Here is a 12,412-nt window from a genome sequence, read left to right as displayed (position 1 = left end):
TCAAGAATGTGATCATGCATACCGCATATCACTGCGCAAATATCGAACCGACGTTTACTGGAAGCAAATAACCTTTGAAATCAGACTGAGACAATAATATATTATCTCACACCTAAACATATACACACATGAAGATATAGAAATATATACAATTAGAAGAGATTTTTCGGGAATTTGCGCTTGTTTGCGATTCTGCGTCTGTAACGGTTGCCCTTGACTTTGGCAATTATCTCATCCATATTTGCAATCGCTTTCTCACGCTTTTCAATACGATCTTGCCTAGTACGCATGGCAACAGTTCCCTTCGGATACTTGACACCTCTCATGATCGGCTTCAAACGCTTCTTCTCCTCGCCGAAGCGCTTTTGGATAGGCGGAAGCATGTCTTGGATATCGAACTTTAAAGCCATTTTGTACAGGTCTGACTGGCGACGAAGCGAATATACAGGATCGCGATATGCGTTTGTCGCGGGATTGAATGTGGGGAGAAATGGGTTTTGGGTGGGGTCATCGACGGGAACAATTTTGGAAGAGTATTTCTGAATCTGGCGAGGCGGATATCGCTTGAAAAAATTCGATAGAGGCCGCGGCAAAGTATCAAATACTGAAAGATACATTTTCTGAGCGGCAGATAAATCTGCTGGCTTTGTAGGGGTCGAAGAAGGCGCTGCGACTGCGAGACCCCTGTTGAACTGCAGCGGTCTCGATAATGCATGTCTAGATACACAAATTGGCGCTCTCATCCAAGCGCCAGACGACCGTAGTAAAGCCATCGCCAAATAAGGTGCCAAGAGAAATCTATTCAAGCTCAATCGACTGCACCAACAGACAAGGAAAAATCATAATATGTCCAGAGTGCGAAGTCTGCTGTAAATAAATAATTATGTCTTGAAAATCGTCGAGTTCGGGGCCACTCAACTTGCCAGTTACCCTGATCACGCATTACCTGGACATGTAACCACGGCGTTTGTAGAGGGCTACTATTAAATGGGGTTTAAACTAGAGAGCCCAAGTACAAGGGCCCCGTTAACTTGTCTTCACTTCTTTACTCTGTTCGGCCGCTCAAGCCAGTCGGACGTTCTAGCAGAGATGTGTGTGTTGTTGCCAATGCAAGGCTTACTGGTATTCTTGCGAGGCGGTCACACCAAGCCAGAACGGGGAGGAAGCTTAGCAGGACCGGTGACTACGTACAGCGGCAGCTAGTGCTAGCAGTCGCTAGCAGTCGCTACTAGTCGGCACAGAGAGAGAAGTCCAGCAGAGCTAGCGTGCGCTTCTTCTCGTCTTGAGACGATGGCGCTCCCAGCCAGATAGATCTTCTTGCTCGAGCAGTGCAGTGCGCGCGCGGGGGCACCGGAGAGAGAGGAACGCCCATGACCAGCCGCTAGTAGACTAGTCAGAAGCACAATACAGAATAGCTCTTCACTAAGAACACTGCCAGAACTGGCGGCGTCGGCGTCGTCGTCGTCGTCTTCCAGGCGGCGAAGTTAGCTCGCCATCTGCTCGAAGCACTGCCACTTCTCGACCCAGGGGAGAATTCGCTCTTAGCGGCCCTCAAGTTTGAGGGCAGAGGGTTGCTAGAGCAGACTAAGGGCGGAGGCGAGGTGAGGCGAGGGCAGGGCAAAATAACAAGGAAGATCGGCAGGACTTTTAGAGCGGGAAAGTCTAGAGGGATCTGAGATTATCGCAAAGAAAGTCGCTTTTATCGGTAATTTAGGCTAGAACTCAGCTATTTATTTGTGCTGTCAGCGCAGGTAGAACTGACACTGCAGCGAGGGCAGTTAGCGCTTTTCGATCTGGCTCGATGGTCTCCTGTTCGCTTTGAATACAGTTGAGACATTCGCCTGAGCCAGCAACAAAAAGCACACGTTTAGACGGCATTTCCTGCTAGCAACTCTGAATGCAGATCTGAACGCCCCGGCCCGCAACAGCACAAACATGCACGTGCTACCACAGGCAGTCAGGTCCACGTAATAAACTTCCGCATACAAAAACCGTAAGCAATCAAGGGATTAGTGTGAACGGGAAGAGTCGGAGCCTGGGCGATCGTTGGTGCAGTTCTTCGGGAGAGGCGTCGGGCGCTTGCCAGAGACAAGAAGTGTCACGCGCTGAGCTGCTAAGGCTCTCGTTCTATGGTTCCTAGCCAGCGCTCTCAGACATCGTTCTGTTCTTTCTCAGCCATGGCGATGCCAAAGTTCTAAGAGTCCGTTGTAACACTTTTGCGCTGCTCTACGCTGGTCTGCCCAGCTTTCTCCAGCTGGAAACCCAGGACCATCTACTCTGTTTATTGTCATCCTCCATGCTCGGAGTTTGCCTCTGCAGCTTGTTTTGAGATGCTGCCCTGGACTTCTGGGTCGTCCTCTTGCTGCTTACCTCTGCGCTCGGAGCCAACCACGGTCCTTGAATTGTCGCTGACGGGTCCCATTTGATCGCATCTTCCCGACCCGCAGACCTCCTTTTGTGCCAATACCCTTCCGTTTCGCTCCTAGTCCGAACTCTATCTCAAACTCTGTTCCCCATTTGATATACCCTTGCCCATATACTCTGTCTCCCCTCCACCACTTGCCGCCCCATCATCGCGGCCTTTCGCAGTCAGTCGTTTGCTTTGCAGTTGCCTGTTCCTGTAGCCTATATTCAGTCTCTCGGGCAATAGCTGTATTCACATTCCTTCTTGTTGTGTCGGCCGACTAGAGAATTTTCAACTTGCAAACCCACCGCAGCACTCTTTTTCCAGCAGTTTTTTTCTCTTGCACATGAATTCATAGCTGCTCCGTCGTCGCTGCACTCTCAACCTATATTTAACATTGATCGATCCTAGCTTGCTTGCTAGACACGCATACAACCAGCTCGACAGTCTGTCATTTCGTTTCCGTCTCTCGTGATTTTTGCCTGCCCGGCATGGAACACGACTCTCCAATCATTCCAGATGATCTTTCGATGGTCGACGCAATGTTGAATCCCTCATTCTCCTCCTTTGAGAACGCTGATGGCTTCTCCAGTCGGTCGCCCGACGACACCACTGCAACAGAGACGACCACCGGCCCAGATTCGCTTTCCTCCTCCTACTCGGCCAGACTCTCCATGCTTTCCCGCTCGACTATGCTCAATTTTAAGACTTCCAACGACCTTGTTTGCCCTACAGACAGCGACTTTTCGTCTGACGACCCGCTTGCCGCTCGCATTTGGCGCATATATGCCAAAGCAAAGGCATCCCTGCCCTACCAAGAACGTATGGAAAATCTCTCCTGGCGCATGATGGCAATGTCTCTCAAGAAGAAGGAGAAAGCGGCCGCTTCATCTAAGTCTTCTACTCTCGACCTGTCTACAAATAATATTCCCAGTCCAGTTTTCTCTCCTCGAGGCTCGGCTTCAACTTCGGCATCCACCACCACCTGCGCTACGACTAGGACAAGTACAAACGCTCCTACCGCTTTCTCGTCTACCAACGCCCCAAGTTTCTCCTCTTCCCAATCTCCCTTCTCCCATCGCCCTTCGACGACAAGCATAAACAACAATACTGCTTCGCTTCGTTTCTCATCATCTTCTCCTCCTGTTCATTCGCCTTCGATCGTTCCTTCGACTTCATCTTCGTCCACCACGACCGGTCAAGCCGCTTCTGCTTCCTCTGCCCTCACTGCTATAGCAGCGCCCGCCGCACCCGCCGGCAACTCGCCCGCACATCCGTATGTCTCAACGTCCTTCCCACCCTTGTTTTCCTCTCTTTTTTCCTCACTTGTTTCTCTTCTCCGACTGCCTTCCATCTCCCTTCCCTTTTTACTTCTCATCTCTCCACCCATTTCGTCATAGGAGCTCTTTACTAACCACTCTCTGCAGTTCTTCTGGACCTATGTCTCTCGCAGACAGCCCTCTAGCGTCCGAACTTGGAAGTGCTTTCATCGACGAGCTTACCTACACTCCCTCTTCTATTGTTGGCTCACCTTCTGGACTGAACACTACTTCCCCATCTACAGACCCACAATTTAATGCCTATCATGCCACCTCAAATGCTATCCCGATCTCTACTTCAACGGTATTAAATCCCTCTTCTCGCAAACAGCACGATATTTCTCTCGATCGCGATTCTATTGCCGACGGCTTCCAGATGAAGGACGAGTTTGGCTTCGAGTCGATGTCTTACAAGTCTGCCATCGACGACGACAGAGGCAAGAAGCGGCCTGCAAATTTCTCTCCAATGATAGTTACTTCGGACCTGCACATGGACGGACACGTGCCGGACTATAGTCTTGACGATCGGCTGGCTGACGACCACGACTCTTTGTCCTCTTCGTTTAATCCCTCCGGTAATCCTTTCGCTTTAGTTGACCCTTACGTTAGCGGCAATCGAGACGATTTATCGTCATCAGTTCCTCAATCGCTCGGGTTTTCTCCAGTTACTTCTCCAATAGCTACTGGCCATCACGCTTTTCCTTTATATGGTAATCAATCTCTTGCCTCTTCGGTCACTTCACAGTCTGAACTTTATTCTCCTCCGCCATCAGGTCCGCATTCTGCTGTTTCTACACCTCATCCGATGAACGAAACTCGGGAGTCTCTGTTTTTTGATCCTATCACCACCTCCACTTCCCTTTCTGCTCAATCTTCGTCTTCAAATTCGCGTGACCCAGCTCCTAACCGACGGTCTCTCAGTTTCGCGCCACCAAGACAAGGCCACCACTCCGCCCGACCTAGTATTTCTCAATCCTTTAGCTTCTCTGCTGTCCACGATGCCTTTCCTCCACCTCCTCCTGGTCAACATACTCCAGGTGTTGCTTCAAACAATAATTTCTTTGGCTCGAGCGCTGGCGCCCAACAGTCTATCAACATGCAGCATGTCGACCCGTCGCAGGTACTAACTGGGAACGACTTCTCTATGGGTAAGTATTTTCTTATTTATCATTTATTATTGCCTGTTAATTTGAATTAACTTGTTCCAGATGATGAAGATGAAAGTTTATTACATCATCCACAGTCTTTACCTGGGCGAAGCTCCGATTTTCTTAACTGGCGTGGGAATAACGATATGGGTAATTCTATTATTTCGAATAATTCTCCACATGAATGGCTACATGGCGATTCTCGAAATCCTGATTTATCGAGCCCTTTTGATCACACACTCGCGAGTTCGCTTCCTGTTTCATCTTCAGCTCAACAATTTGCGTCTGGTATACCCGCCCTTGCGGACCCTTGGGGTCCATCGCCGACATCTAATCAGGGATCGTCTTTACAGTCTCAGCAGCAAGGTTCTAGTGCACACTCAAGTCTTGTTTCTTCTGTGCATGATAATCAGAATCGTGTCAGTCAAGATGCGTTTGGTAGAAAGCAGAAAATAGCGCGGACACAGTCTTCTACTAATACTGCGTCGTTACTGCAGCAAAACTTGGTGAGACGGATCCAGTCTAATCCCGGAACTCCACCTGAGCAGTTCAGTCCAAATTCGACTGGTTCTGCAGCTGCCAGTACGGCCGGCAGTGGAACTACAACAGCACCCACTTCAGCTGGTGGAGTGTCGGCGACTACTTCCCCAAATAGCCTTAATGCTTCCCTTGGATCAAGTGGTATTGCAGTTGGTGGAGCAGCTTCCAGTAAGATTGCTGGTACTGGTGGACCGTCAAATGCTGTAGCTGGTCCGGGGGGTAATGGGGGTGCTTCGGTAGGGTCTCCGGGATTAAGTGGCGATTCCAAGAATATTGGCGGCGCTGGAGCTGGTATCAATGGGAATCTTCAGCCTAATGGACAACCTACAACATGCACGAATTGTCATACTCAAACAACTCCACTTTGGAGACGAGACCCAGATGGTCATCCATTGTGCAATGCTTGTGGATTGTTTCTTAAACTTCATGGAGTAGTACGGCCTCTGTCACTGAAAACTGATGTTATAAAGAAGCGGAACCGAAGTGGAGCTTCGGTGACAGGAACCGGCGGTGCGACTTCAGGGCTGAGTCGATCGGGATCGAAGAAGACAGTTCGAAAAAATTCGATTATTTCTGGCTCGAGTTCTGCGGCTGCAGCCGCGGTTGCCGCAACTGCAAGTGCAGGATTGTCTGGAGGTGGTTTGACTAGTGCGTCAGATGCTGGAGCTTCTCCTAGTTCAGTTGGTTCGCAGTCTGGATTCAATAATTTAAGTGTGTCGTCTACGGCCTCTACTCCTCCAGGGACGCAAGGGCAATCACCACGTTCACCACGACTGTCTAGACAAATAAGCTCACCACGAACGATATTTCCACAAAAGCAGGGTGATCTTGGAAATCAATCGCAAATGCCTTCTCAGCAATTGATGAATAATAGCAATAATAGTATTGCGATAAAGGCTGAGCATGAATCGGATGGTAGTGGTAAATCGACGAGCAATGTTTCTCAAGGGAACCAATGGGAATGGTTGACAATGTCATTATAATTACTGATTACTTTTGATTTAACTGGACATGTTGATTAATCTTGTCCACATCTCATCTTTTTCCTCACTTTTCATTTTGGTTTGGTGTATTTTTTTACATTTTCATCTTGTTATTTCTTGGTGCAGTTTTGGTAATTTTTTTGTATGTTTTGTATTTTTTTTGCCGGCTATTTTGAATCTACGAATTTGTTTAGGTTGATTTGATTTGCTTGATTCCATGTTTGACCATGTTTGATCATGTTTCCTTTCCGTTGCGTTTAGATTTTCTGGTTATTAATTTTTATGTTTTGGATTGTAAGGTAGATAAACACGCTTGATATAGTATATTACCTTTTTGCGTAGAACTCTGCCGATCTGCTGGAAATAATGATCAATTTCCGTCAATATCAAGCATATTGAGAATACAATACCTTTGTCCATGGGAAGTATCCGACCGTGCGTTAAGTTTATAACGATCATGCCACGCTGACAGAATGAGCTTGTGACAGATGAAGATCAGCAGGTAAAAATCTCGTGCAGATTTTTAATTTCCACAATTTTGTTCCCATCTTCTTGGTGATTGTACTCGATTCGGCTTGCAACTTACATTGTACTTTAAAAAGAAGATTTGACTGGCGCAGCACGGCACAGACAAAAGGCCATATCAATGCGGAAAGCCGGCCTGGAGACCGATAAAACACGCTATCGTCATTTCTAACAACCGAGAAGCACGAAAAACGTGCTCTTAACCTCGTGATTTTAGTAAAACTTTAAGAATGTAATAAGGAACTATCATTATTAGAAACCCGTCAAATTCCGCTCATACTTAAGAAACTTTTTATCCTAAAATCAATTATATTTTAGATAAACTCTTGCTAATCTTTAGTATCACGACCGATAGAAATTAGATACAATAAATAGAAGACAGAAAGAATTACTCTGAAGCAAAAAACGCTTGCAACATACCACAACATACCAAGTCTAACTAACCAAACCAGAAACCGAAGAACGGCACAAACAAATTGTAAAAAATCCAAAACAAACTTAACCTAGAGCCCTACAATACATGCAAACAGTACACAAAGAAAACAAAGCATTAAATATCTATTATCTCATGGTGGTCCGGAGATACATAGTAATCCATGCCGTTCAAATTGAGCTCTTTCCAAACTTCCACCAATCCAACTCCACTCTTGGTCACAGCCGTCCAGCTCGGCCGATATTTATCTAATTCGTCTAATGCTGGAATTTGGCCTGGTAGCCACTCTGCCCACTGGCAGCCAACATAAACTTTCAAATAATCATCATCGATCGTTTGCTCGGCTGCATCCTCAACGTCATCAACATTTGCATCCTTCCACATCAACGAGACAAGGAACGGCGAATCCCAGTCAAGCTTGAATAGTGTAATCTTGTCAATTCCATCCTCCCATTCTAAAGGCTCCGTGAAATTTGCATCGGTATAATTCGTACTCACGCTCACACTAGTAACGATATATTTTCCAAACGTCGTCACACCATCTGCGTAGGTATTATAGTCCTCACTATATTCCTCACTTGTGGAATTCGGGCCGTATCCTGTGAAGGTGAAAGGCTCGAAAGGAGGCTCAAACTGCACTACACATGTACGACTATTATTGGCAAATATCTCAATAGTAGCGTTGTAAGTGTCCGTAACAGCCTCAGCGACGTCCAAAGGAAGGGCGTTATGACGAACTTGAAGTAAATCCGCTTTAAAGAATGATTCCCACTTAATATCTGACGAAGGCTCCTCCGTTGCAGTTGCAGTTGCAGTCGCACTAAAAGTATATGTCGCAGTGGGATCTTCAGTAAAATTGAATGTACTATTAGTTGCTGTCACGTTCAGCCACTCAAATGGATATCCATAAGTAATATTGGGATATAATCCAGGATATTGGCACTTTTGAATCCCACTGACACTCGTATCAGTGCAATTCACAATATAGCTATCGTATATGTCATATGTAGGAAATGAATACCATGATTCATTCTTTACGGAAGGTAGATCCCGCACAGAGTTCTCAACATATGGCGATAAGCCGGTCACGGTGACAACAGCTCCTGCATCCAAATTATCCAAATCAATTTGTTGCAAAAATGTCATCTTCATTGGCTGCTGTGAAGAAAACGGGAATATAAAGCAAGATGCAATATATGTACCGATGAACGCAAGCAACAGCACAAAAGGAACGACAACATGGATCCGATGCATGAATGGCAAAATAGGATACATCAAGATGATCAAAAACACAAACAATGACAAATAAACATTGTACATGGAGGGTCCTCCTTCTTGAAGTGTCTGTCGAACAGCCGCAAGTGCCAGGAATCCAATCTGCGAAGTCAAAAAGACCGAAAAAGGAACAAGAATCAAAAACTCAAATAACCACACAAAATCAATGCGCTTATCAAGCTTCTTCGCAAATCCAACACGTTGCTCACTAGCATCATCCCCCATCAATGGCGAGTCTTCCGAGTCATCGTCATCATCGTCGTCATCCTCTTGCTCACTATGTGGAGCAATATGGTCAATATCACCATCATGAGCCTCCATGTAATGCTGATCCGATCCAATAACCTCCGCCCGAGACATGAAGTACATTGGAGCAGGAGGTTCAAAGTACAGCGCGATGATATCCAAAAGCAAGGCAACGGAAACACCAACGAAATTGAATGTAATCCAATATAGTCCTGTTCCAGACATGCGATTCTCCTCAACATTAGCATATACAAGTACAATCCACCAGAGGAAATACAGCTCAAGAAGAACTTTAAACTTCTGATGACGAACAGGTTTGAAACGATGTGCCCCGGCAAGAATGAACCAATTGAGCACGAAGTATAGAGAAAACAGCGCAATGAATGGAAGACCAACATGGCTGTAGAGGATAAATCCGTTTGCTCGCCTAAGACCCATCATTACACCAAACAAAATAGCAGTGGAAATGATAATCGAAGCAGGGAAACGACCCCATCCACGTTTTCCAAGGTTAAGTTTGCGGGATTTAGCAAGTCCAAAGAGAAGCAGGAAAAGAATAATAGGCGTAACAACAAGCATTACGGTATCGACAACAAAAAACGTTTGAACGGGAGCAACAAATAAAGCCTCACCAAACACTAGAAACAGTTAAAACTTGGAACCAAATCGACAAAGTACAAAATTCAATACTCACAATCAAAAAATACAGCTTTACTCTTCGAAGAATTGTCCAAATTAGGATCGTTAGCCATAGAATCAACCGTCGCAGCAGAAGTAGTAAGCATATGCTCAACACTTCCCCGGGTAGTTCCTTGAATACTATCGCCCTCCGTATGATAAACTGAACGAGGTGTGTAGAATGCAACATCCATACCACGAAGACCATGATCCTCATATGCACGGTAGTCAGTCTCGGATCGGATTACTCCATGTTCGAAGCCATCTTGAAGAAGAGAGTTCGCATGAGGAGTGTCAGCAGCAGAGTAATGATCCGCTACACCGTAATCGGAAGCACGGAAAAGAACTGAACGGCCACCCGCACCAGTGCCTTCAAGATTATAGAATGTAGAAACCATTTCAGACCAAGGATGGAAAAAGAAGGCCTCAGCACCGTAAAGACCGACCTCTTCAGCATTGTTGAACAAGAAGATTATAGTTCGAAGAGGTTGGTCGCCCGAGCGAGCATATGAATCAAGCATGGCTAGCAAAGTAACAACTCCAGTTCCATCGTCTGTTGTACCGTAGGATGTTGCAACGCTATCGAAATGAGCTGAGGCAAGCACAGCAGGTAAATTCTGATTGGATCCCTGTACTTTGACCAAAATATTGTTCGACTCATAATAAATGATCTTTCCGGAAGGGGCGTCAGGATTCCAAAGATCAGCTTGGCGGAAGGTGACATTGCGACCATAATCATCGTATACTTCAATATATCCAGGAGTAGTGGAATAGTTTGCGATCTCGTATGTACGATTCAAAATATAGTCGTGGACCCACTGGTTTGCATGAGAATTATAAGGGTGCATATTTTCTGAGATAACTTGAAGATCGTACCAAGCCTGCTCGACTGATGGAGAATACGATCCAGGTGCAGCAGAAATAGCAGCCGGCGAAGCAGTCTGAGGATTCGCATACTGAATGACAAAAGTAGTGATAAGAAGAGAAGCATATGTAGCTATAGCAAGAATAGTAACCGGTAAAACATTGAAACCAAGAAGAGTGATAGCGAGTCGACGGAGTGTAGCAGGAGCCCACCAACGACGCTTCTTGACGGAGGACAAACCTGAGGTGCGATCTTCTTGGTTACGTTGCCAAAATCTGAAAGGCTTATGGACGAACGACGAAGCCGACGAGATCGAAGGCAACGAAGTTGCTCGAGCGGGCATGGTCAAAAATTAGTGCTTGATTCTGTTCGGATGGAAGATATGCGGTAAAGGATATGTAGAGGATGCGAACTATCGCGCTAAAGGAAGATAGCCCCAAATGTACGTAAAACCACAAGCCTAAATAGGAAAGAAAAGGTATCTATTCCAAATTTGCCCAGCAGTGGTCTAATGAACGATGTACAGGAATGATGACGAAGGTGATAGAATGAATAACCGGGACCGTATGAACAAAATTCGAGATGGCAATGGACGAGCTCGTTGCAGGACGGCGGAGCAGAAGGAGGAGAAGGAAAACAAGCTGCTCACTGTTTGGGACACCCTAACCTCACATACTATATACACTAACCTGATTGGGAATGCGGGCGATAAGCCGGCCAAGGCGGGCGATGATAGGCTTCACGTCAATTTATAAACTTGCTTTCGTTTTATACGTCGAGTAAAGCGAAAAGAGTGCAAATAAGTGATTGCGATGGCATCTCCATTTACGGTGCTGTCAGAAGTAAGTCTTGTAAATATTTCCTACAACTATTCTATGACCAGTCAAGTGAACCTCGTCTAATCTACTTGCCGCATGCATCGATAACCATAATACTATTTTGATCATTAGACCTACCTACCGTTTGTTGATACTACAGGCTCATATAAATTACCCAGCTGCTACCCGGTAATACACGAACCCCAAATTAACTTAGAATTTGTTCTTTCAAATTAACACGTGATAAGACCTATGTAACCCTACTATAGCAGTCATGATTAGTGCTCATGTGACATGAATGTGAATGTCTTCCTTGTCTCAGCCTGTGGCGATCGTGGTGTTGGTCTGTTAGATGGTCGACTGACTGAAATTTCAACTTTCATTCTGACTGTCCTTCGGATATTGTCATTTATTCAGCAGAAATCAAAATGGTGTGTGCTATGTTAATTTATTTCGTTTTGGTCTATGATTAATTTAGAATAATCATGGATTGTAATTTTTCTCGCCAATGTACTAACTTGCACAGGCTAAAGTTCACGGATCTCTCGCCCGTGCCGGTAAGGTGAAATCGCAGACTCCTAAAGGTATACTAAATCGATTTATCCTCTCTTATGCGCTTGGTCAAGTTCGATTTATGATCTGTATTGGCTTGCCTTTATTCCTAAGGTTTTAAGACAGACTTCTCGAACTAATTGGCTTAACTAAGCGAGATCGGAGAAAGTCTCGGAGATTGATGCAACTAACACGTCTTTAAAGTCGAACCCCAGGAGAAGAAGAAGAAGCCGAAGGGACGTGCTGGCAAGCGTATTCTTTACAACAGTATGTTTTATATGCTATTTCATTTTTCTGTGGATATTAATTGACAATTTTATTAGGACGCTTTGTCAATGTCACTCTCGTTGGTGGAAGACGGAAACTTAATCCCTCGCCCAACTCTGCTTCGTAAACTATTTGCTTTACTGTCATCTTCTCAGTTTTTGAATATTGTTTAAGAAAAAGTATTTTTGCGGTCAGGTCACAAGAGGTCATTTTTTCATGTGGATATTTCTTTAGAACATGACGTGATTCGACACGTACAACAGTTGTATCGAGTCATGCTTTGTCTACACAAAATATAATTTATATATATTTATCAAATTATGCTGTATTAAAAATAGTAATTTTATAAGAATATGTAC

The 12,412-nt window shown here is 45.3% G+C and overlaps 4 protein-coding genes across 4 annotated transcripts; 2 read left to right on the top strand and 2 right to left on the bottom strand.

The window, feature by feature from the left end:
* Positions 1 to 152: 152 nt before the first annotated feature.
* On the bottom strand, positions 153 to 617 carry V1516DRAFT_625283 (mitochondrial 54S ribosomal protein mL59; the record flags this gene model as incomplete). The annotated part of the gene is made up of 1 exon (XM_066919698.1): positions 153 to 617. One exon carries the CDS (start codon positions 615 to 617, stop codon positions 153 to 155), a length of 465 nt encoding a protein of 154 aa, XP_066776852.1.
* Positions 618 to 2,613: 1,996 nt separating this feature from the next.
* On the top strand, positions 2,614 to 6,723 carry V1516DRAFT_639358 (uncharacterized protein). The gene is made up of 3 exons (XM_066920082.1): positions 2,614 to 3,680; positions 3,832 to 4,871; positions 4,932 to 6,723. Exons 1-3 carry the CDS (start codon positions 2,896 to 2,898, stop codon positions 6,392 to 6,394), a joined length of 3,288 nt encoding a protein of 1,095 aa, XP_066776851.1. The 5' UTR covers positions 2,614 to 2,895; the 3' UTR covers positions 6,395 to 6,723.
* Positions 6,724 to 7,469: 746 nt separating this feature from the next.
* V1516DRAFT_665011 (uncharacterized protein) lies at positions 7,470 to 10,759 on the bottom strand (the record flags this gene model as incomplete). Its single annotated transcript, XM_066920643.1, has 2 exons — positions 7,470 to 9,511; positions 9,568 to 10,759. 2 exons carry the CDS (start codon positions 10,757 to 10,759, stop codon positions 7,470 to 7,472), a joined length of 3,234 nt encoding a protein of 1,077 aa, XP_066776850.1.
* Positions 10,760 to 11,590: 831 nt separating this feature from the next.
* On the top strand, positions 11,591 to 12,374 carry V1516DRAFT_677202 (40S ribosomal protein eS30). The gene is made up of 4 exons (XM_066922543.1): positions 11,591 to 11,665; positions 11,761 to 11,818; positions 11,991 to 12,053; positions 12,110 to 12,374. The coding sequence occupies exons 1-4, from the start codon at positions 11,663 to 11,665 to the stop codon at positions 12,178 to 12,180; spliced, it is 195 nt and encodes a 64-aa protein (XP_066776849.1). The 5' UTR covers positions 11,591 to 11,662; the 3' UTR covers positions 12,181 to 12,374.
* The last annotated feature ends 38 nt before the right edge of the window (positions 12,375 to 12,412 follow it).

This window comes from Lipomyces oligophaga, assembly GCF_038497815.1.
Source record: "Lipomyces oligophaga strain CBS 7107 unplaced genomic scaffold V1516scaffold_5, whole genome shotgun sequence".
NCBI classification, from domain to species: Eukaryota; Fungi; Ascomycota; class Lipomycetes; order Lipomycetales; family Lipomycetaceae; genus Lipomyces; species [Lipomyces] oligophaga.
Note: the sequence above shows the minus strand (reverse complement) of the source record. Positions and strands in the feature narration are given on the sequence as shown.